Source organism: Drosophila gunungcola (genome assembly GCF_025200985.1).
Source record: "Drosophila gunungcola strain Sukarami chromosome X unlocalized genomic scaffold, Dgunungcola_SK_2 000049F, whole genome shotgun sequence".
Taxonomy (NCBI): domain Eukaryota; kingdom Metazoa; phylum Arthropoda; class Insecta; order Diptera; family Drosophilidae; genus Drosophila; species Drosophila gunungcola.
In genome coordinates, this window is record NW_026453193.1 from 12,598 (window position 1) to 36,135 (window position 23,538).

At 43.5% G+C, this 23,538-nt stretch overlaps 4 protein-coding genes across 21 annotated transcripts; 3 read left to right on the forward strand and 1 right to left on the reverse strand.

Moving 5' to 3' along the window:
* Window positions 1-1,879: 1,879 nt before the first annotated feature.
* LOC128261029 (uncharacterized) lies at window positions 1,880-19,571 on the reverse strand. 8 transcript variants are annotated; one of them, XR_008268204.1, is made up of 7 exons: window positions 19,063-19,571; window positions 18,299-18,803; window positions 17,927-18,222; window positions 3,038-3,325; window positions 2,806-2,894; window positions 2,142-2,630; window positions 1,880-2,052 (listed from the first exon to the last, which is right to left on the reverse strand). XR_008268204.1 is itself a non-coding variant. In XM_052994449.1 (6 exons), exons 2-5 carry the CDS (start codon window positions 18,301-18,303, stop codon window positions 2,822-2,824), a joined length of 474 nt encoding a protein of 157 aa, XP_052850409.1. In that variant the 5' UTR covers window positions 18,304-18,803; window positions 19,063-19,571; the 3' UTR covers window positions 1,880-2,052; window positions 2,142-2,821. The 8 variants fall into 8 exon arrangements, 2 of the variants coding, with proteins under 2 accessions (XP_052850409.1, XP_052850410.1); XR_008268203.1 differs by having other exon boundaries at window positions 2,142-2,643; XR_008268207.1 differs by lacking the exon at window positions 3,038-3,325 and having other exon boundaries at window positions 2,142-2,643.
* Window positions 7,956-13,378, forward strand: LOC128261027 (collagen alpha-1(III) chain). Of its 11 annotated transcripts, none has more exons than XM_052994444.1 (4): window positions 7,956-8,063; window positions 8,483-9,577; window positions 9,659-9,701; window positions 10,368-13,378. In XM_052994444.1, exons 1-4 carry the CDS (start codon window positions 8,022-8,024, stop codon window positions 13,163-13,165), a joined length of 3,978 nt encoding a protein of 1,325 aa, XP_052850404.1. In that variant the 5' UTR covers window positions 7,956-8,021; the 3' UTR covers window positions 13,166-13,378. The 11 variants fall into 11 exon arrangements, with proteins under 11 accessions (XP_052850404.1, XP_052850406.1, XP_052850407.1 ...); XM_052994446.1 differs by having other exon boundaries at window positions 11,466-13,378; XM_052994447.1 differs by having other exon boundaries at window positions 8,483-9,511; window positions 11,466-13,378.
* Window positions 19,572-19,894: 323 nt separating the features above from the next.
* Window positions 19,895-20,615, forward strand: LOC128260983 (uncharacterized). Its single transcript, XM_052994362.1, has 3 exons — window positions 19,895-19,929; window positions 19,988-20,189; window positions 20,243-20,615. Exons 1-3 carry the CDS (start codon window positions 19,895-19,897, stop codon window positions 20,405-20,407), a joined length of 402 nt encoding a protein of 133 aa, XP_052850322.1. The 3' UTR covers window positions 20,408-20,615.
* Window positions 20,616-22,380: 1,765 nt separating this feature from the next.
* On the forward strand, window positions 22,381-23,325 carry LOC128261026 (moonshiner). The gene has a single exon (XM_052994436.1). It carries the CDS (start codon window positions 22,486-22,488, stop codon window positions 23,041-23,043), a length of 558 nt encoding a protein of 185 aa, XP_052850396.1. The 5' UTR covers window positions 22,381-22,485; the 3' UTR covers window positions 23,044-23,325.
* Window positions 23,326-23,538: the final 213 nt, after the last annotated feature.

Sequence of the window (23,538 nt, forward strand, 5' to 3'; positions counted from 1 at the left end):
TGGCCATGGTTATCATTGACTGGCTACCTATTAATAGCCTATTATTGAAACTTACAAACTAGATAAAATTCTTTAATAATGTTTAAAGTATAAAAAAAAATGTTTTACTTATACTCTTTTTTATGTTGCTTTTGCAACATTTTGCAACAACTCCAAAAACGTCGAATTTGGCAGCTCAATTTTCTCTCTGCAGGTTTAATTTTCAGCTCGTAAGAGCAAAGACTTTAAATTGTCCTACAGCATAAAAAAAAAGATATTAAAGTTTTGCTGTTATTTTATTTACCATCAAAAATGGGCGAGTTTTCAAATCTTTAAAGTACTACGGCTCAGTAATTGCTACGCAGCTTCTTTCCTCTCACACCTTCCACACCTTCAGAACTTTCTTTTTGTCACTGGATTCGAAATTTCGCCCCTCGACCATATTGTCGAGCTTTCTATCTTGAACGTGTGCTCGGTTTATTCAACAACATCCCCTCTGCACTTCACCCTTGTTCATTTATTTCCCATTTTTTTTTTTGACAGTCACAGTTGCCAGTCGTCGGTCGCCAGTTCGCGAAATCACAGCAGCAAACACACACAACTTCTCAAAAAAAAAAGCAAAAAAAAAAAAAAAAAAAAAAACAAGAAACAAGAAACAAAACCGCCGGCAGAAGGAGCTGGGGTTACATTTTTACATGTGGTGACGGTGACGGTGACGTCGACATCACCGGCGGCTGACGGACCAGAAAATAAGCATCCTGGCCCATTCCATTGGGCCACTAGCCCACTCCACTTGGATTCACCTGGCCTGTCCGTCCCTTCGCCTTCGCCTCCGCCTTCTCCGCCGCTGATGTTGATGTTTTTGGCGTGCGGTAAATGGCAAGGCCGATCCACCCCCTTCCACCGCATTTCAGCCCAACCAACCCCCATCCCATCCCACGTTTCCTTACTCCGGCAGTCACCGCACAAATGTTACAAATATTTGAAATATTTAAAATGGCACGCACACACATATGTGCACCACATACATTTACGGGCTCAAGTGGGTGGGTGGTACCGAAAGTTTCTCACCGAGACCTTTTTGCATTATTAATGGCAAATTTCAATTAGCCGTTTCCTCTAAACGCAGCCAAGCGAGGGCAGTCCGAAAAGTTGGGTAAACTTCAAAACTAGCCACTATCAGGGTTCATGCATAGATAATCTTGCTTTGCTTAGGTCCGTTTTCTCAGTAAGGAATTCAAGTTTTTGAATTACTTTTTGAAACTATATGCTAAGATTTAACACCATTGGGCGTTAACGCACTCTAAAAAGTGAGTTAAGGGCTTTTTTTTCACCCCCATGGGCATTGTCATGCACCTAGAAATTATTTATAATATGAGAATTTGGTTGGCTAATAAAATACCTAGTTTCCAGAGTCTTTCATATCTCGCCTCGCTAATGCCAATTTAATGTTTTTGTTTTGTTTGGCATAAAAGTCAAATGCTAAATGTGTGTGTGTGCGTGCACCTGTGGACATAATTAAAGCTGAGTAGGCAGAAGGAGCGGATTCCCCACATCTGCCAAATCGGGGAGCACTTTCAGCTTACACAGACCAAAAAATTGTCCAAGCCATATTAAAGTAAACAAATATGTTGTAAACTTTCTTAAATTGAACAGAAAGCTTAAGCACATTAAACATATTTGTGTTTAAATTAAAAAGACAAACATATGATCTATTGTATCATTAATTCATAAACAATTGATTTTTTGACCCATGGCTTCTTTAATTAAGCCTCAATAAATTGTATTTAATTCTCAAAAATTAAGATTAGACTTCACTGAAAATCGTCGCTTTAATTATTTCAATAACTAAAAACCTTCTTAAAAAAATACAAAAAAATAAAAACACACTTACCTTATACAATCAATGCATTTAATTAACAAATACTGTGCTGTTTTTTTCCAGGTGCTGGATTTCAGCCTCCGGAAGCCCGCACTCCCATGGGCGTGTGTGTGTAGAGGTAAGCACTTCCGCTTCCGCTTTCATGTTGGTTCCTCCCCCGCTTCTAATCCACCTCCAACCGCCTCCTTTTGCTGGCCAAAAATATGAAATGAAAGATAAGCAAACCCCGAAATCAGCTCCACCATACAGGCTTCAAAAGGTAAAAGGTAAAGTTACCCACCGCGTTGCTCGCCCGCACAGATCTAAATTATTTAGGGATAATTTGAGTGTGCAGCATTTTTGTTATGATTGCTCTGCTGCACTCATATTTACATATGTCCACGAGCTGAAAGAATGAAAACACAGAGTGAGATCCAAATGTAACAAAAGGAAATCCAGCTGGGTGGGAAACGCGATGGAAAGTTGAAGGTAGTGTGGGATGGTGTCGGATGTAGAAATGTCTTTGGTTATTTTGCGGTTTGTTGCCGTCTGTGTATGCGAATGCGAATGGGAATGTGTTTCCCTTTTATGGCAGCCACTTTCCATTCCCACATCAATGTCCTTGTCCCCGTTTCTTGTATCCTCTGCTGGGTATTATCCTTTTGACCAGCAGCTTGCGACGCAGTGAGGCCCAAAGCGATCCTAACCAGTGGAATCGGTTAAAACCGGAACCACAAAAGAGCTTTCAGATGATAACCGATGCCGTAACCAAGACATAAGATTGTGATATCTGTAACATATAACTTACAAAATTTTGTCATTAGAGGTATTAAAAAACTAAAGGTTTTTGAATTTTCATTAAGAGGAAAGTAAGCTGTTTGTTTCATTTGGGAAGATTTAAGTTGATTAAAAACAGAAGTTCTTGGATTTAACCCATCAGCATAAAAGTAATTGATCAAACTCACCTTCTTTTACGTCGACCTATTTATACAAAAGCCGAATTTCCTTCATGAAAAGCTCTTCTTTACCTTGTTTGGAAACTAGCGCAGAAGTTCTGTAAAATAAATCGGTTAAGAGGTTTGTTCTTAGAGTGATTAGAGTGATTTCTAAGGAATTTATGTTATGTAGATCCTTAAAAAAAACAAACAAAAAAAGGAACGTCCCTTTATTCATTATATTTTCACTAAATAACATTACCTTCAATTTGTATGTAGTTGTCTTAACCCTTTTTAGGCACTTAAATAATACTTTATAGGATTTAAATTTGTTAATTCATCAATACTTTGGTTTTAAACGGTTTATGATAACCATGTTACTACTGTAATTTTTGGGATTGCAAGGGTATTTCATATTTGCCATAATTTGGTCATGATTCCTGTTCCTACTTCAGCTTTCCGTTTCCCAGCCAGTGCCGTTGGCCATCGTCTATGTCGTCGTCTATTTCGTCGTCGTTGTCGTCGTCATCTTGTCGTGGCTGTGCGGTTCCTGCGGCAAATTAAAATTAGTTGTTTACTTTGTGCAACATAAACAAATAAGCGCGACGTCCAAGGCCCAGAATCCATCCATCCATCCATCCATCCATCCATCCATCCACCACCACCAGCTAATGCCATCTCCAACTCATCCGGATGTGGCAGATAGAGGCTAGACGGGCACGGACATGGACTCCGCTAAGTTGAGTCCATCGAAGCGTTAAAAAGAAATCATTTATCAGAGCGTCAGAAGGACACTGGAATTGCAGCAAATGCAAATTCAAAACAGAAAATAGAAAATAGAAAACAGAGTGTCGAGATGGGGGCCAACGTGGGCCAATCCCAAATGGAATCTCTCATAATTCGCTGGGACAGCACTTGAATGGACACTCAAGGTTGCAATAAATCTGCTCAGGCCATTTCTTTTGGATTCTTTCTTAAAACGGAATCTCCGGTTTATTGCTCCCATATTGCATCCATTTAATGTCAGTGAATATTTTTAACACAACCTAATCCCCCATGAAATCCCCATTGCGGCAAACAGTTTTTCTTGAAGTCAGATTGCGCTATCTTATCATTTGTTCGTGCTCAACATATATGTTAATTAAAATCAAAGTATAATAACATCCGAAATGGATTAATCATCTGTGATTAGCAATCACAATAAAAAAAAGAGCTGAAAGCGACAGAGTATCACCTTATCTTGGCAATAAAAAACGCGTATAGTTTTATATTGGTTATCATTGCTAAAAGGAACTCATTAGGTGATATATTTATTCGATTGTAATAAATTTCTTGTAAAGTATAATGGTTAAAAAAGTTTCTAAAGAGCGTTTAAAAGAATAAAATTTATCTATCATTAAAGCTAACAAAAAAAAAATTCAAAATCAAATAACTATTCACAAAAAAAGTTTTTTATGGAATATTTTTGTTATATATCTTGTATATCAAGCAACAAAAATAAATGTTTTTTGAACTCTAAACATTTTGAAGACTGCCCAAAAAATCGAATGTATTCATTTCAAATGAAGTCAGTGTGTTTGGTCTTGATCCCCACCTAATTTATTAGTTGTAAAACTATTAACATTTTATATATATGTTTCTTAGATATAGACATATTTGCCTGTGCGTTTCAAAAATAACATTATTACACTGCAACATCGAAAAAGGCTAGCTTGGTACATGACTAATTGATTAAATGAACGGCCATATTGGAAACGAGTTAAAACACTTGCATTGGGATGATTCACTTTAAAGGGTGATAAAGCAAAGAAAATGAGTTTTCTGCCAGCATCGTTTAAGAGATTTATTTATGAGCTCTGTAGATTATCAAAACTGAGCTCTATAAATTATTTTCCCATCTTATCTTTTTTTAAACTCTTATCAATACCACATTTCTTGGAAGCACTTTTAAAATTAGATTTCTCTTTATTTTTGTTTTAAATTTTAATTACCCGTCTGAAGATTAGTGTTCTATCGCAATCCCATTAAAAACATTCCTTCGAAATCCAGTCAAATTGAGTCAATTTACTTTACTCTTCTTCAAAAAATAATTAAAGTTTGATATGGTTTACAGCATTGATATAAAATGATGTAAAAATGTTTTTTTTTTTATATGGAATTCAAAGTATGAACATCCCATTGAAAATTGAAAAACTAGAGTAAGGGGTTTTGCTTGAGAAATTCGGAGAAATTATATCGAATATTTTAATAAGGGAACCGCGAATTCTTTAGCATCTCTTCGTCTCCGCCCACTATCCTATCTCCAATGATGATTTCGCCCATCTCAGTCATCGAAACGCAGTTCACCATCCTCCAAATGAATGAAGCCCTAATGAGCCGCAATCGATCAACTTCGCTGATATGTGGCTCACCCTAATGCTCATATATCCTCCTCACTGTCTGTGTATCTGGGCGTGGGAGCCACTGGTGGAGGATGGAGGATGGAGGGTGGAGGGGCGTGCCAAATGGCATCGCATCGCCAGGGGATTAACAGGCAGTGGCAGCGGCCGCCCGAGGGATAATAAGTGCGTTGGAGCAGCAAATCAATAAAACGCGCACAGTGCCCACGGTTGCGACACACACAAAACACACACACGCACTCGCATGGGACAGTGGACACATCGCCCCGCTGTCACCAAGAATTCGCTGCATCAGTGGCTGCAATTGCGAAACATTGTTAATTTATGCAAATTTAGCCAACGCCGCTCGCTTTGTGAAACGCCAATGAGGCAAGAGAGTGGAGTGAAGCCGCGGCTCCACTGGAAGCCACCGCACCACTGCAACCATCATCGGCATCGTCGTAGTCGACCATAGACCATTGGCCAAAGCCGCGACCACAGCGCCAACAACATTAACGGAGGAGCTGCAGCTGCAGCTGCCACCGCCACTGTTACTGCCACTGCCACTGCAAAGGGCGGGGTTTCCCTGCTCGGTCGCCATTGCAAAGGTGGAAGCTAGCTCGCTGTTAAAAGGGTGTCCCTCCTCTGGTGCCCTTGCATAATTTGAGCCACCACCCACCACCGCCTTGCCTCATTTGCATGACCACGCACCTATCACCCTGATCCGACAGCAGACCCCAAAGCCTATTTGGGTTTGGGTCCACTCCAGCCGCTGGGTTTCGAGCGAATTAGCACTCACCTAGGCAGAAAGTTTCTCATCGCTGGCCACTCGAGCAGTCATAATATTAATCACAGCTGCATACTGACAAAAAAAAAAAAAATGTGTGCGGGTTAAAACACATCAGTATGCAAGTAAAAAAAACCTTAAGTTTATAACAGACTTCAAACATTTATCATTTATTTAATAAAAACTTGCAAATACAAAATTGTATCTAAATATTGTATTTTTTTTATACAAATAGTTATATTAGAGTGATATTTAAACTCAATTATAAAACCGTATATTTTCCGATGAGAAATAAAAACAAAGTAAAAACAAAAGAAAAGAAAACCCTACTTTGTATAGAGCTTTTATCAATTGAGAACACTTTTCTTAGAACAAAACGTCAAGACTGTAATTGATCTCCTGATGGCTTTATTTACTCGCAGTGTATACATATTTGATAATACAAATAAATGGCTAACTGTATTTATTGTATTGTCTAGACACACGAAAACCGCAATGTGACTGCGCCTGCATTGCATTTACCATTTACCATTTTTCATTTTTTCCACCTCGATTTTTCGTTTTTGTTGTATGGCTTAACCGCATTAATGTCGAAAAAAAGTAAAGCAAATTCCACTTAATTGTTCAATTTTCATGGAATTCACCGGTCCAGGCTCAAAGGGCATATGCAATAGGCCGGGGACTGGGTGAAGTTCAAAGGGTGCCGGTGGGAGACTTCGTGGGATCCATGGCAGATGTTAAGCCCACCTTTCGACCTCAGGGGAGTAATGTATATTGCAGGTGGTGTCCATTTCATATGGTAATGGTAGGTAATTGAAGCTTCAGGGGAAACTTGGATTTCTTAATTGAAACGGAGTCGGATTTTTATTATTATAAAATCATAATAAATCGAGTGCAAACCTTGCATAAATTAGCAGTTACTCTCACAATATTGGACCATTGATCATTATGTAGGAAAGAGTGGGCCAAGGATAATAAGACTTAAAGGTTTGCAGTTTTCAATTGCAGCAATAAAAAGTTTTTAAGTACCAATATCAATTATTATTATACATTATATTATAAACATATGCAACAAAATCTGAAAATTGTATTAAAATCCAATTCATTTGCATGCATATGGCAGCCTATGTTTGCAATTAAAAAGTTGGCGTATGCAATTTAGGGGGATTCAACTTGAGTGATATTTGAACTTTAGAAAGTCCGGCCTTAGATCGTAAATTTCAAGGGCTTCGTCTCCTGTTATACAATACCGCTTACCCTCAGCCCTTTGCCTTATCTCATCTGACAGATCTGTCCCAAATGATATGCATTTCGGACAGCAGATCACAGCTGAAGCGTAATCTTGAAACAGTAAGCGCAAACGAAAATTAACAACGCCTACCGAAGATATTTTTGGCAAAGAATACTCGCTGGAAGATGTGCCTGCGTCATTGGCGACAACAACTGCACTCGGCGATCACACACAAAAATCAGATCGAGTGAAATTAAATCAAGAGAAGAAAATGTCTGTCTGTAGGTCTGCTCAGTTTTTGTTAATACCTGTTATTATGTTTATTCAACTAGCAAATAAAGCAAATTCCAGTCAACGGAAATGCGCAGCCCGCTTTATCAACATTTACCTTGACGTTAGTGGTGGCCAAGATTAAGATTACGTATTTGGCAGTAAAAACAATTGGGCGGGAAACCATGTTAGATCTGAGATAAGGGCGCTGACTCATTGTCACAGTCATAGCCATTAAGTGCGTTTAAAGTGGAGTCACATCAAATCTCCCCACTCATCCAAATGCAGATTTAACTTCCCTTTTAACACACACGCTATCACAAAAATGTATTTCGATTTGTTTTGCTTATTTTTGGGCTTCGGATATCACTTGCGCCGCAATACCATAAATTGGTTTAGCCACACGCTTATCGGGAATGAGGGCAAACAAGCGATTATCTTGTATTTGGCTAGCATCACCGGAGATTTGGCTCGGGAAACCGCGGAGATAGCGCCAATTTTGCATAAAAGCCCTGTAGGTTGGCGTACAGAGGATAGTAACGATTCTTCATTCGAACCAAAAACACATCCAACGACGACGATGACAACGAACCGATCCACCAGACTTCTGGTGTTGCTAGTGGTAATTGCATAATACCAAAAATCGCGGCCGGCATCTCGATCCAAGCATTACTTGTATTGGAACGTGTTCCCCCCAATTTTTTTTTTTATTTTTGTTTTTTTTTTTAAATTTGTTGTCTTTACTGACGAGTTGTACATATATATATTTTATTGGAATTTATTCGGTGGCGGCACTTGGATACGCACATGCCTCGAAAACAAACGAAAAAAAAACACCAATCAAATTCGAACCCGTAGCTCCCGGGACTCTTGTTACTTTGGATAACGTTCAAAGCGCTCGGCGATCACTCGAAAGTATCCTACTATGCAAGTGAAATGAAACCAGTGTAATTGTTAAGGTCCCGAGACAAGAACAGTGCACCGACCATCCAAATCCCTGGAGCACGCACCCACTAACAAGACTCCTTCTCCCTCTTGCAGTTAACCTCACTGGTGGCCAACCATCACCAGGCGAATGCCGCCGCCGTGGGACTGAAGTGCGGCGGCCGGAGCGCCGTCTGCGTGGGCCCACTTTCCTACCAGCAGTGCGTGGATGGCCTGACGTCCGGCCCGGTGGTGCCATGCGCGGTGAACACCCGCTGCGTGACCGACGGCCTCGAGATCTGCGTGCCGGTCAAGTCGGCCGCTGAGGCTCCTACGGCTGCCGTCGCCAAGATGGTGACCATCACCGACAGCCCCGTCAGCGAGTCCGCTCCGCTGGTGGATGGCTCCAGCTCCAGCTCCAGCGGTTCAGGAGGCGAGATCTCTACCGAGGGACCAAGTGCCGCCTCCAGTGCTGCTCCAGCGGAGTCACCTGCTCCGGTTGAGACGACCCAGGCACCGGTGGAGACCACCCAAGCGGCCGCTGAGACGACAACCGCATCCATAGATGAAACAACCAACGGATCGGAGGCACCTCTAGAGACCGAATCGACGATTCCCAGCGACACCACTCCCGTGGACACCACTTTGGGACCCGGATCGGAAGCCACTAACCCACCCATTGAACCCGAGAGCACCACAGCCGCTCCTGGGGAAGGAACCACCCTTGCTCCAGGTGATGTCGACCCGAACACGCCCATTGATCCAAGCTCCCCCCTGGACCCCAACGCACCCGAAGAATCTACTTACGAACCCGGTTTAGTCGACCCCACCGCTCCAGCTGAAACAACTGCCGCTCCCGGAACTCCTGCTGATATAACGACAGAAGCTCCTGGAGCTCCTGTGGAAGGATCGACTGCTGCTCCTGTTGAAGGATCTACCGCTGCTCCTGGTGCTCCTGTTGAAGGATCGACTGCTGCTCCTGGTGCTCCAGTTGAGGGATCGACTGCTGCTCCTGGTGCTCCTGTTGAAGGATCTACCGATGCTCCTGGTGCTCCTGTTGAAGGATCGACTGCTGCTCCTGGTGCTCCTGTTGAAGGATCGACTGCTGCTCCTGGTGCTCCTGTTGAAGGATCTACCGCTGCTCCTGGTGCTCCAGTTGAAGGATCTACCACTGCTCCTGGTGCACCAGTTGAGGGATCTACCGCTGCTCCTGGTGCTCCTGTTGAAGGATCGACTGCTGCTCCTGGTGCTCCTGTTGAAGGATCTACCACTGCTCCTGTTGAAGGATCAACCGCTGCTCCTGGTGCTCCAGTTGAAGGATCTACCGCTGCTCCAGGTGCTCCTGTTGAAGGATCTACCGCTGCTCCTGGTGCTCCAGTTGAGGGATCTACCGCTGCTCCTGGTGCTCCTGTTGAAGGATCGACTGCTGCTCCTGGTGCTCCCGTTGAAGGATCTACCGCTGCTCCTGGTGCTCCAGTTGAGGGATCGACTGCTGCTCCTGGTGCTCCTGTTGAAGGATCTACCGATGCTCCTGGTGCTCCTGTTGAAGGATCTACCGCTGCTCCTGGTGCTCCAGTTGAGGGATCTACCGCTGCTCCTGGTGCTCCTGTTGAAGGATCTACCGCTGCTCCTGGTGCTCCAGTTGAGGGATCTACCGCTGCTCCTGGTGCTCCTGTTGAAGGATCGACTGCTGCTCCTGGTGCTCCCGTTGAAGGATCTACCGCTGCTCCTGGTGCTCCAGTTGAGGGATCTACCGCTGCTCCTGGTGCTCCTGTTGAAGGATCTACCGCTGCTCCTGGTGCTCCTGTTGAAGGATCTACCGCTGCTCCTGGTGCTCCTGTTGAAGGATCGACTGCTGCTCCTGGTGCTCCTGTTGAAGGATCTACCGATGCTCCTGGTGCTCCTGTTGAGGGATCAACCGCTGTACCCGCTGGTGGATCTCCTGCTGATTCCAACGTTGCTGCTGGTGGTGCTCCTGGATCTTCTGCTGGTGCTGCCCCAGGATCTCCTGCTGATCCCAATGTCCCTGCTGGTGGTGCTCCTGGATCTTCTGCTGGTGCTGCCCCAGGATCTCCTGCTGATCCCAATGTCCCTGCTGGTGGTGCTCCTGGATCTTCTGCTGGTGCTGCCCCTGGATCTCCTGCTGATCCCAATGTACCCGCTGGTGGATCTCCTGCTGATCCCAACGTTGCTGCTGGTGGAGCTCCTGGATCTTCTTCTGATCCCAATGTACCCGCTGGTGGATCTCCTGCTGATCCCAACGTCCCTGCTGGTGGTGCTCCTGGATCTTCTGCTGGTGCTGCCCCAGGATCTCCTGCTGATCCCAATGTCCCTGCTGGTGGTGCTCCTGGATCTTCTGCTGGTGCTGCCCCAGGATCTCCTGCTGATTCCAACGTTGCTGCTGGTGGTGCTCCTGGATCTTCTGCTGGTGCTGCCCCAGGATCTCCTGCTGATCCCAATGTCCCTGCTGGTGGTGCTCCTGGATCTTCTGCTGGTGCTGCCCCAGGATCTCCTGCTGATCCCAATGTCCCTGCTGGTGGTGCTCCTGGATCTTCTGCTGGTGCTGCCCCAGGATCTCCTGCTGATCCCAATGTCCCTGCTGGTGGTGCTCCTGGATCTTCTGCTGGTGCTGCCCCTGGATCTTCTTCTGATCCCAATGTACCCGCTGGTGGATCTCCTGCTGATCCCAACGTCCCTGCTGGTGGTGCTCCTGGATCTTCTGCTGGTGCTGCCCCAGGATCTCCTGCTGATCCCAATGTCCCTGCTGGTGGTGCTCCTGGATCTTCTGCTGGTGCTGCCCCTGGATCTCCTGCTGATCCCAATGTACCCGCTGGTGGATCTCCTGCTGATCCCAACGTCCCTGCTGGTGGTGCTCCTGGATCTTCTGCTGGTGCTGCCCCAGGATCTCCTGCTGATCCCAATGTCCCTGCTGGTGGTGCTCCTGGATCTTCTGCTGGTGCTGCCCCAGGATCTCCTGCTGATCCCAATGTCCCTGCTGGTGGTGCTCCTGGATCTTCTGCTGGTGCTGCCCCAGGATCTCCTGCTGATCCCAATGTCCCTGCTGGTGGTGCTCCTGGATCTTCTGCTGGTGCTGCCCCAGGATCTCCTGCTGATCCCAACGTCCCTGCTGGTGGTGCTCCTGGATCTTCTGCTGATCCCAATGTACCCGCTGGTGGATCTCCTGCTGATCCCAACGTCCCTGCTGGTGGTGCTCCTGGATCTTCTGCTGGTGCTGCCCCAGGATCTCCTGCTGATCCCAATGTCCCTGCTGGTGGTGCTCCTGGATCTTCTGCTGGTGCTGCCCCTGGATCTCCTGCTGATCCCAATGTACCCGCTGGTGGATCTCCTGCTGATCCCAATGTCCCTGCTGGTGGTGCTCCTGGATCTTCTGCTGGTGCTGCCCCAGGATCTCCTGCTGATCCCAACGTCCCTGCTGGTGGTGCTCCTGGATCTTCTGCTGATCCCAATGTACCCGCTGGTGGATCTCCTGCTGATCCCAACGTCCCTGCTGGTGGTGCTCCTGGATCTTCTTCTGATCCCAATGTACCCGCTGGTGGATCTCCTGCTGATCCCAACGTCCCTGCTGGTGGTGCTCCTGGATCTTCTGCTGGTGCTGCCCCAGGATCTCCTGCTGATCCCAACGTCCCTGCTGGTGGTGCTCCTGGATCTTCTGCTGATCCCAATGTACCCGCTGGTGGATCTCCTGCTGATCCCAATGTTCCTGCTGGTGGTGCTGCTCCAGGATCTGTTGGCTCCAACTCTGCTGCTGGCCCGAATTCGCCGCTTAACCCACCAGCTGGCTCACTCATTCCATCGATTCCTGTTCTACCTGGCGGAGTTGGCAATTGGCCTTGGCATCCGCGCCCGAACATTCCAGTCCTGCCGACCTGGAGACCACTGCTTCCTGGACAAAACGGCTCAGGTGCTGGGGCTACTGCTCCTGGCAGTGGACTGATCAATGGCGTCCTTCCCTTCTGGCCCAATTGGCACAAATGGGTGAACAGCTGGCGTCCAACAAGGCCAGTGACCAGCACCGAGGCTCCTGCCCAACCGGAGAATCCTCAGCAACCACAGAGTCCCCAACAGCCACAGAGTCCCCAACAGCCACAGAATCCTCAGCAGCCACAGAATCCTCAGCAGCCACAGAATCCTCAGCAGCCACAGAATCCTCAGCAGCCGCAGGAAGCACAGAGCCCCAAAAAACCCAACAATCCCGAGACTGCCGAGAGCGTAGAACAGGCTGCCCCAGTTCCGCCAGCCGAAGGAGCTGCGTCCAACGAGAATGCCTCCGTTGAGGAGAGCAGCAAGCCCTCCAGCGAGAAGTCGAAGGACAAGCCCAAGTCCAGTGAGGATCAGTCCAAGGAGCAGGAGCAGAAGAAGCCCAGCTCTGAGGAGAAGGAGAAGGAGAAAGAAAAGGACAAGTCTAAGGAGAAGAAGGACAAGGACAACAAGGAGAAGGACAAGGACAAGGACAGCAAGGAGAAGAAGGACAAGTCCAAGGAGGAGAACGAGCAAGAGAAGGAGGAAAAGGAAAAGGATAACGATGGCGACGACGAGCCGAGCTCCAAGGAGAAGAAGCAGTTCGTAAAGGACCTTATCAAGAAACTGAAGAATGGTGACGAGTGCGACGAGAACGATATCTATCCAGATGTGCGCGACTGTCGCAAGTACTACCGCTGCGAGGTGAAAAAGTCGGGCAAGCACAAGTTCGCACACCTGCGCTGCGACAAGAAGGAACGCTTCGATTGGATCGCCGAGTCCTGTGTGCCCAAGGACGAGGCCCGCTGCCTGGAGAAGTAGGCGATTCGTCCGGGAATAGTCTAGAACCCCCGCCGAGCAGAAATCCTTAAATCTACTGCTGCATCCGTACGATAACCCCACGATCTATTGTATTCCTATATTGGCAATCAAATTCTATTCCCTATCCCTTGGTCCTACCTAATTTATTGCATTATTTTAAATACCCATTATTTTTTTGTTTTCCACAATAAATCTTGAAGTTTATGAAAATCTGGCAAATCAAGTGTGTGTCTTGTGGGTGGGACTTTTTTTTTTGGTAACTGAATCTTACACTGTATCTAAAGGCATATAAGGCATAGGTAGCCTTATGTTATTTTGCACTTTACATTGTCCCACTAATTTTTTACCCGCAACAGTGCATATATTTTCTCTAGAATAGTTGTAATTGACCAGTTTAAATTACTATTACCCTATTTTGATCGATTAATTAGAGACTTAAGAAAGCCTGATGAACCTTATCTAAGAATTTCAAGTTGTCAAAGAAGCAAATGTTTGATACTATAAAACTTTCGCTTCTTTGAACTTGCCTAATGGTGTAGCTGAATTATTTAAATTAGTAAATACATCACTTTGTAGGATAAGTTAGTCAGTTAAGAAAAACGGATTTATTAGACACAGCTTTTAATGTCAAACAATGATGATCCAAAGGACTGTCCCCTAAAGCCTAATCTAACCAGCAAATATTCAATACTGCCCATATTTCGTGCCTTTAAACTCACTAAATGGCTTCCCAGCACAGCTGTTTCGAGTCTAGCCTAGTCACCACTTCTTGTTTCTACCAATTTGCTGATTATGCCCGGAAATCCCCCGTCTTCTCCTCGAAGGCGCATAATGAGTGAAGTGAAGAAACTTTGGCAAAGTTCCTCAGCGCGCTTCTTTAAAGCATCTCACTTACACTTGCCAAGTTTTTTTCCTATGTAAATATTTAGTGTAGCATAGAATTTTCAAGTGAAACGTAAACACGAGCAAAAAAGCGTTGAGGGGAAAGTGCATTGGCTGGCTCCGGGTGGTCAGAAGGCACCGAAGTCCCCCAACTGCCGCATTCCCAGCCAGAAAGAGTGGGAGAGCGAAGCAGAGCAATACACTTAAGTTGATTCGCTGTCATCCATTGCAGCTCATTTATCATTAGACGGAGTCACACAGGACCAGGCCTGGCGACAGTTTCAGTGTCGTCTAAGCAGGACGAGGACAAGGACGAGGGCTTAGAGGAGGAGGACTTGGAGGAGGAGAAGGTTCACGGACGGGGGACATGGGCGCGACAAAAGCAAGCCCAACACTTTGCTAGGGAGTGAAAGCAGGGAGTCCACGACAACGACGACAACGACGACGACGACGAAGTAATTCAATTTTTATCGTGGGTAATTTTGTAACGAGAAACGAAGCTAGCAAATGCAGTGGGTATATACGGGTGTGGGGTATTGGGATTGGCATTGGGATTGGGATTGGGGCATAAAGGACCATCGCTGACCGTGCTGATAAGAGCGAGATGGAAATGTTATACAGCCACTGACACGAGAATTGCGGGCTGACAGCAAAAGCCAAGGCCTTAACCCTGTAACACCCAAGAGCAAAAAGCATATTGCCATAAATTAACTTAAGATGTCCACGGACATTCTAAAATTTACATTAAATTCTTGATCTATTCTTGGACTTACAATAAATTCAATATGAACACTCTCACAAAAGAAATCAAAACGAGTTTTTGTAGCTTAGCCAAACATTATTATTGTTACAATATTTGTAAATGTTGAGGATTAAAGCAGTATTAAAACACATATTTGACTTCAGAATTGTTAGTTTCGATAGCCGATAGAACCATAAGAGTTTATCGTGTCACCCTGACTAATATATACAAATTATACTTATAGTTTAAAGCTAGAGTTAAGAAAAGTGCCTAAAAACATTGAAATTCAGCGAGATACTTTGCCAATATATCCAGAGTTAAATCTAAAGTATGAATTCAAAGAACACAGTAACCAAGTTATTTTGGAACAACACTTCAGAGGGTTAAAAACACAACGAGTTGGGGTCAGAAGCAGTTGGTGAAGGCGGGTGGGTTTCGTGACACGGACTGTTGCAACGCAATGTGCGACCATACGTTGAAAATTCAATTTGCCTGATGACTTGCTGTGGTTTAAATACGGCCAAAAAGCGACAGCGCACATTAAACTCATTGCCGCCGTTGTGGCCAAACGGATAAAAGGCGAAACGGACCGGCGACGGGCACCATGGCTACAGGACCATGGTCCTGGTCACCCCATTTACCCACCCATGTCCAGCCAGCTGCACATTATATACTTATGCATACGATGCAACAAAAAACGAGGAAGGGCCACAAAAAAAAAAAAAATCAAACAGAACATTCTGCAGAAGCAGTACAAAAAAATAAAGCCAGCAGAATGAGACTGCGGCGCGCAAAAAGCGTAAACTTTGTTAACTCCATTTGACAACACGGCGGACTGGAGCAGAGTAGTGCATGGAGAATGGGCCACGGAGCACATGGAGCATGGAGCATGGAGCATGGAGCAACCAGGGAAAGGGTCCAGAATCCTAGGACCAGCGTCCAGTTTGGAATCCAGGCCAGCATCCAGGCCACATGGACCCACCACTTGAAGCCCCGGCCGTTGATTGCATTTCATGCGCTTGGAAAATCAATTTTTATTTAATTAATGTGCCTCGTTGCATGCATTACACATATGCCGCGCGCAACCATGGAAAGGGTACTATGTAAAGCCGGGGATATATAGGTTGACGTCCATATGAAAACAACGAAGCTGGCAGCCCTAGATGGAACTTGACTAAGATTGAGTTATCGGGCGACTTAACTCCATTGCTTTACTAATTCGACATACTTTTTCAAAATTTGTTTAACTCAAGTTCCTGGTTAAAAGTTAATTTCGGTTCAAGCTTTGGATTTTAATTCAATATCGACTGATTAAACCTTTTCGAAATTCTTTACTAATAGTGTAGAAAGTAAAACCAAAGCGAAGTTAATAAGATAAGAATTTTCCATATATTGTTATTCCTTGAAAGATGTGCAAGTGAAACTGATTTCATTTTTGAATGCTAAATATTTGTCCACTTGGTTTTATTTTAATTTAAGAAAGGATGAATGGGATTTTTATTTTAAAACAGACTGGGTTTTAATGTTAACCAACAAATTTTATAACCAACAAGTTTTGAAATTATTGATTGAGAGATTATTATTGGTTTAAAAAAGAAATTGTTGTTTCTTACAAACAATTTGATTATTTAATTGTCTTGGTTTCACTAAGCTCTTTTAAGAGGTGATAAACTATCTATAAAAGAATAAAAGCATTGCCTCAAATACAAAGCATCTAAGCCCCGCAGAAACACAACTACTACCCAAGCATCCGTAATCACCATATCACAAATGCCAACTCAAGACATCTTTCTCCAAGGTTGATTTTCGTAGAGCAACCTTTCCGCTAACTTCTTAAGCGCCCACGAGAAGCCGCCGCGAAGCCCTCCAGTCGCTGGGAACATAACTGACCCACACACAACAGTGCCCGGAGCACGGGTCTGGCTTTGGGAATTCGAGGAGAAGCCAGTAACATCAATCAACGATCCCATCTAAATGCCATCAAATGGCATTTTCCACTGCCGCCTACCAGGAAGCACAATGACGCCGCGGGGAGTTTGCCGCAAAGCGTTGGGTAGTTGCCTGGATGAGTGGGTGGCTCTGTGGATGGCTCCATGGGTGATTCCATGGGTGGTTGCGTGGGTGTTTGTGAATCTGTGCCGCCGCCTGCAAGGTGCTGCACCAAACAATAGCAGTGCTCATTAACGGGCAACTTGTACTTGTATATTTAATATTCACATTTCAATTGTTTTTCTTTGTTTTCTTTCGTGCGAGTGAGTGAGTGAGTGAGTAAGTGGTGGTAGCCAACTTTCCACCCCCATTCCAAAATGGGGTTCATTGCGCAATTTATCCAGCTCCTGGATAAGGTTCCATGGCCCCAGAGAGTTTTCCCCTGTTTGCTTTGACTTTCGAGCTTTCCTTTTCTGCCGCCGACGAGTACAAACGGAAAAGTAGAAGGAATCTGGCAACAGCTACCCCAGCATATCCTGGATATATACTATCCCTGGCTTTTATTTATAAAATTTTCATAAAGTTTCGTGTTATTAAAAATGGAATATATTCTCGCGCGAGTACGCAATGGAATATTAATAGCATGAAAGAGCTTGAATTTTAACAAAGATCTACAAACGGCTCGTTTATAAGTGGCAGCCAACCAAAGCCCATTCTTTCGGCTTCCGAAGTCAAGAAACAGCGAGAGTCCCTATCCTATCAATGGGAAATCTGTGCATATCTACGGTTTTCCCTTTGCTTAATCATCAACGTGCAACACTTAGAGAAATATAGCGCCTCTATTCAGAAAAAAAAACGTTCTAAGATGTAAGAAATAAACCTAGTGCAATAAATAAACAGTAAATCGACCTACTTAAATAGTTTCAGATAATTATACGGATTGTTTTTATAATCCAATTCTGCACGTAATCAAAAACAATTTGCAAAATCTTTTTCAAGTCGTCAGAAAATTAAGGAATAATAAAGAAAATGTTAAAAAAAAATGAATTTCTAGAAAGCAATTTCTTTTTTAGTATTTGTAAAATATATTTCTTAAAATAAAGAAAAAAAAAATGAGGCAAGACTCTGTTAAGGGTGAGAATAAGGGAGGTCTCCTTTAACATTTTATAAATGATTTGCAATAGAAAAATCTGTAGGAGTGCACTTACCTATTTGATTTTTTGCTGAGTGCACGCATGCATCCCTGCCGAATGAACGTGCTACGTCAAAGAAAACATCCTCGTCGATTCCATAATAAATCACAGAGTCATGAAGGCGGATGGCCAGCGCGTTGACCCAGTAAGCGAACCCGAACCTCTTTCTCGAACCCTGGCGATGGTGGGGTGCCAAAGTTCGCAGCCAGTCAAGCCGAAATGCTTCGAAGGTGTTGCTGCCAAAGGTAAAGCCAGGTCCCAGGTCCCAGATTCGGGTGTCCGCAGAGCGGGGTAATTGCCTTGAAAGGCCGCTGAAAGCCCTCAAACAAATTATAAATTGCCACCATCGGTATGCCGAGAGGCCCGGCTCAAAAGGGGCTTACTTACAACATTTGACGGGGCAGCAGCAGGCCAGTCCCACTTCAACTCACTCATTACCCCAGCTCCGGGCTCAGCTCCAGCTTTGGAACCTGCTCCTGCTCCCGCTCCTTGTCCTTCTCCGCCTGTCTTATCTGAGGCCGCTGATCCATCACCTGGCGGCCCATGGTGTCGGGAGTCCCAAGTCCGGAATCCCCACTCCGGGTCCTCAGTTTATGAGGCCGTCGTGAAGCATTTTCTGATTGCGTGTGCATTTTTAATGCGGCCTGCCTTTTGGCCTTTCAGCCACTACGCACTTCATTCATCAATGTGCCCCGGCCGCACTTCGTCGCCTCTTCCGTCTCCACGCCAAGACAAATGATGATGTGTATCCAGATTCCATTCCGACATTTCCCTTTTGTTTTACTCAAAGCTGACCTCCAGCTCCTCGTTCTCCATTTTGTACTCTTGCAAGGGTTTCTTTTCTTTTGGCCAGATACTTGCCACGTGGTTAATACATATGTCCTTTTGAGCCCTATAAAAAGTACAGATGTATACGGTATATGGTCCAAAAATTTCAAAACAATTTGGATAGAATTTTAAGACGTAATAACCAGAAATTAAGTATATATGGTATATATCTTTATGTTCTGCCAAACAATCACTACCCTACCGTTCTCATTTTTATTACATACGCAAATAACTGGGAATAATGGAACTGCGAATATCACATTGTTGAACTTTAAAAACATTTCAAATAATTTTCCACGCTCATATGGTATGTACTTGCTTACCTATATTTATGGGGTGTTTATTGGCCAAATCTCCTTAGAAAATAGTGCATGTTGTTCCAGAAATCACTTTCAATGAAATTCCACTGAATTGGTACGCATTCCAGTTGGAATTTGGCTGGATGAGATTTTTGGAGCACCAAAAAAGTGTATTCCAATTGAGGTCTGCGAGAATTCCGCTCTCTTGTGCTTCCAGAGCTTACTTTGATTTTTATAAATTTTATATGGCACACGCCTTTGCCATCGCCATCGCATTCACCTGCTCTTCTGCTTCTGCTCACTAATGAAATATGAATAATTAAAGCTGTGTTTTCTTTTTGTTTCACTTCATTTTGGAGTTCATTATTTTTGGCTCACTGCATTTGGCCCGGTATTTGACTTTTGGCCTCGCCTGCGTTGTCATCTTGGAAGGGATTCCATGAATTCCGCCTAATTACGCGCGGAGCCAATTATTTCGCCAATTATTTATGCAGAAGCTTCTTTGGTGTTGAACAACGTGCTTAGATAAGGGATACTCGATTACAAATGCGATCTGTCGATCCTTAGGCATCGATAAATTGATAGCAACATTTATGGGGTATTTATTTAAACAAGAGGCAAATATATTTTGCTTTGTTTTTTGGCACTTATTAAATAAAAAAAAAAAAAAAGAAAATATAGGTATGAATAGAAAAATATTTATAGTTCATTTTAGACCCATTAGAATATTTTTTGTTTAAAGCCAACCCTGAGTTGTAGATGGTAAAAAATACTGTGGTTTTTATTTTAGATCTGCCAGGTTTGAATTAAAAATGATTAACCATACTTATATAATAAAAAATTATTTGGGATTATAATGTATCGACTACAATCGATAGGTTGCCATCCCTGGTTGACCGGCATCGTTTTAAACGAAAGGGAAGAAGAAGAAGAACGTGCCAGTTTAAAGCTTGCATATCGTTGGAAATTTCGTGGAAAAATGGGTTTTTTTTTTGGAGCACGTGCTGACGGGGGACCAGGTTCACCTGGTCCAGGGTATAAACCTGCTTGGTCGCCACTCCATCTGCAACTGGATAATGAAGTACGACTATATGTCCAGATTTCACGCCCTTATCTCGGTGCAAAATGGCAAGGTCTTCATTAGGGAAGTGGTAAGGTGTTACATCCGTTGGACGGACTAATTTCTATCCTCTTTAATCCCTAGGAGGCCCGCAATGGTGTGTTCCTCAACTACTCTCAGGATCGCCTGGGAGTGATACCTCGTGAAATTTTCGAGGGCGACGACCTATCCTTTGGGGTAAAACTGGAAGGCGATGGTGAGCTCGAAATACCGGTCACATTGGGTATATTCACCTTGAAGGCGAAGTGAGAATTCGCCAATCATAGCTGAGGCGTGGTCTTGCCAACTCCCGATAGAACCTGGTAACTGGAGGACTAAGGACCGGAATCCTCTGTGGCCAGATATGACGACGCCTTTATTAAAAGGTGTATACATGTAGTAAGCATTGATTGCCAAATTTTGGAAATCGATGACCTATTTTTATTTCTTAATTTCAAAATGTGATTGAAAGACGTAAATACACTAATGTTAAATTTTTTTTTAAACTAAATAATAATTTTCGACTGAAACGGAATCGTTGGTATGATATAAGAAACAATTCATGTACTCATTAACAAGATACCTTTTCATTTACCTAACTGTTGGTTCTCCTGATAGTTATTCTTGAAAGCCAAGTTCTCTATGGTATCATTATTTGGGCTACTATTTTGATGACTGTGGTTTGAATTGCACTCCCCTCTGCAAAATGCCTTCTTAATTGCAGCACGCAATTTAGCATGTAATCATGCTGGGAGTTCGAGGTCTTTGGAGTTGCAAAGGCTACGTGTGGAGATTTGGGATGTTGTCTTATGACAAGCAGCGCAATTGGATTTCCGGCGTGGACCAAGTCATCATCATCATCGTACCCCAGCGAAAACAAATGCATTCTGCTCTTTGAATTTTAATAGCGACCATCAGTGACCCAAAAGGTTACAAAAATACTCTGCTTCAAAAATAACAAATCGCAGTCTAACCTGGCTACAAAGAATTTCTGCCAACTTCAAGCTAAAAACATTTTACAAAATGTTATCTCAGATAGTTTAACTTAGAGCTATAATAAATCTAATTCTCTGTTATAATTTATGAAACATTGACGCTGTGATAGATTTATTAATAGAAATCATTTTTATTGCTTCCTTAAAAGGTTAAAAGTAAAAAAGTTTTAATTTATATAGTTACATATACAATATTGTCGAAAGTTTGTTAATGTTAAAGATGGTTTTCTGCATTACGGAAGTTGAACTGTATTGCGATAAAACGAGATTACTTTTTAGGGGGGTTTAGGGGTACACGTGCACCCTTTCTCAATTGTAACGCTTTTAGTGTCGACTAATTTGTCACTTTTGTTGTCGCCTTTGGGTTTTCGTGTTTGTTTTTCCGAATTTCGTTGCCTTTTTTGGGTATTTTTTGGCTTTTCCATATGGCTGGCAACCCTTTTCAAGGGCAATTTTGTATTCAAATAATGTTTGACTCGCTGCCCGCCCCTCTATATCTGTCTCGCTCTACCCATTTAGCTGCTGTACGTGTTTGGTGTGTACCTCCCTCACTTTTCCCCCGTTTTCCCAATTTTCCGAGGACCTCGTACCATAGCTCTCATAATTAGCTGTTAATTTGGACTGCCACTGCCACTTGGCAACCGGCGTGCATTTTACTTTGTAACTTTTCCATTGTTTCGGAATCGGGCAGCGCATTCATGGGGAAATTGGGGAAAAAGCACTCTTGATTTGCCACCAGAGACACGGGTCTCGAAAAGTTTATTAGTTTCCATTATTATTCAAGTGGTTTGCTTTATTTTTAAATATGTTTGGTACTATTTTCATTGCAATTGTAATCCTCATTATTTTTTTTTTTTTTGATTAAAAAAACATTTTATTGTTATCTTTAAAATGTAGAGTTATATACCGTTATATTTAAATTATACAATTAAAATAGATTTGATGTTCCTATTGATGCCTCGATTTTTAGAAAAAAAAAGTAGGTACACAATATCTTTCATAAGAAACATAAATGTATTTTGCTTATATATTGTATACAAATTAAAAGTATATTAATTGAAATATTTGCCTTGATAAATCCATAAAAAAAAGGCAGCAAAAATTGTACATACAGTGGGCAAAGAAACGTTACGAAGACTTTATATGAAATTACAGTGCAAGTGTGCTTTAAATTCTTTTGCCCACTGTATGTAGGCAATTACGGTTATCGCTTATCGATGCTTTGTAGATAGATATCGATATAATTGATGTTTCGATTGCGAAAGCGATCTGACTGCCATCCTTAGCTTCCATTACGAAAAGAGCTTAATTTTGAAAATAAACTATTTAAGATAAGGTCTTACTAACGAGATAATGGTTCGACCGCCCAAACTTAAGCCCAGCAATGACATCTGGATCGGGGAGTCGTGCTCCTTTCCGGGGCGCGTGGTGGCGGACACGATGCGCAGCCTGGGTAACGACCTGGAAGGATTGAGTCGCAGCGAGCGCAGGACGCTGGGCGCCCTAAAGAAGTGCTGGATGCAGAAGCTCCTCAACCGCCGGCCGGAATCGAATCGCCGCCCGCCCACGCCAAAGAAACGCCGCTGCCGTGCCCCAAAATCCACCCAATCCGCCCCAAGGCAGATGAGGATGGTCACACCCCCGCCCGCAGAGGATGGCAAGGAGTGCAACGTCTTCGAGCTGGAGGACGACGCGATGGTCAAGAATCGCATCTGCATTCCACGCCTGGCATCCCGATGGCGCCTGCGTTATTTCGAGATCATAATGCCCGCCTACGTGTTGAAGCGGGGATTACTGGATGAGCACTTCAGCTGGGAGTTGATGCACCAGGTCATGGACGCCACCGACGACGAGGGCACCGCCATTTTCCAGCAGTTTGTGGACAACGTGGTCAAGGATCTGAGTCCTTAAAGTATGTTCGTATAGAAAAGCCCATTTCACGCATTATTTGTGTTATGTAAACACATTTTGTATTCTTTCGAAAAGATAACTTGTATTCTTTTGTAAAAGTCTATCTTGTATTCTTGTATTACTTTCGTAAAAAAAGGTCTCTTGTATTCTTTTGTAAAAGATATAATGCTAACAGAGTGGCACCTATATCCCTAATTAAGAAATTATCAATCCGGACACAGCTTAAAAAAATATATAGAAATTGTTAATTTCATTTTCATCTTATGTTAAATCGATATGATAATCTGCTCAAATCACTCTGTATATTTCATAATATATATGATTTGAAAAAAATAAAAATCAAATCTTTGTTGTTAAATGGACAAGTTTATTACGACTATGGAAAGCTTCCCTAAGTTTTGCATTTAAAATGATTTTCATATTTATTTTTTAAATTAGGCAAACATATTTTTATAGTCAGTAAAAAAAAACATTGCCACGAAATATGTTATTTAA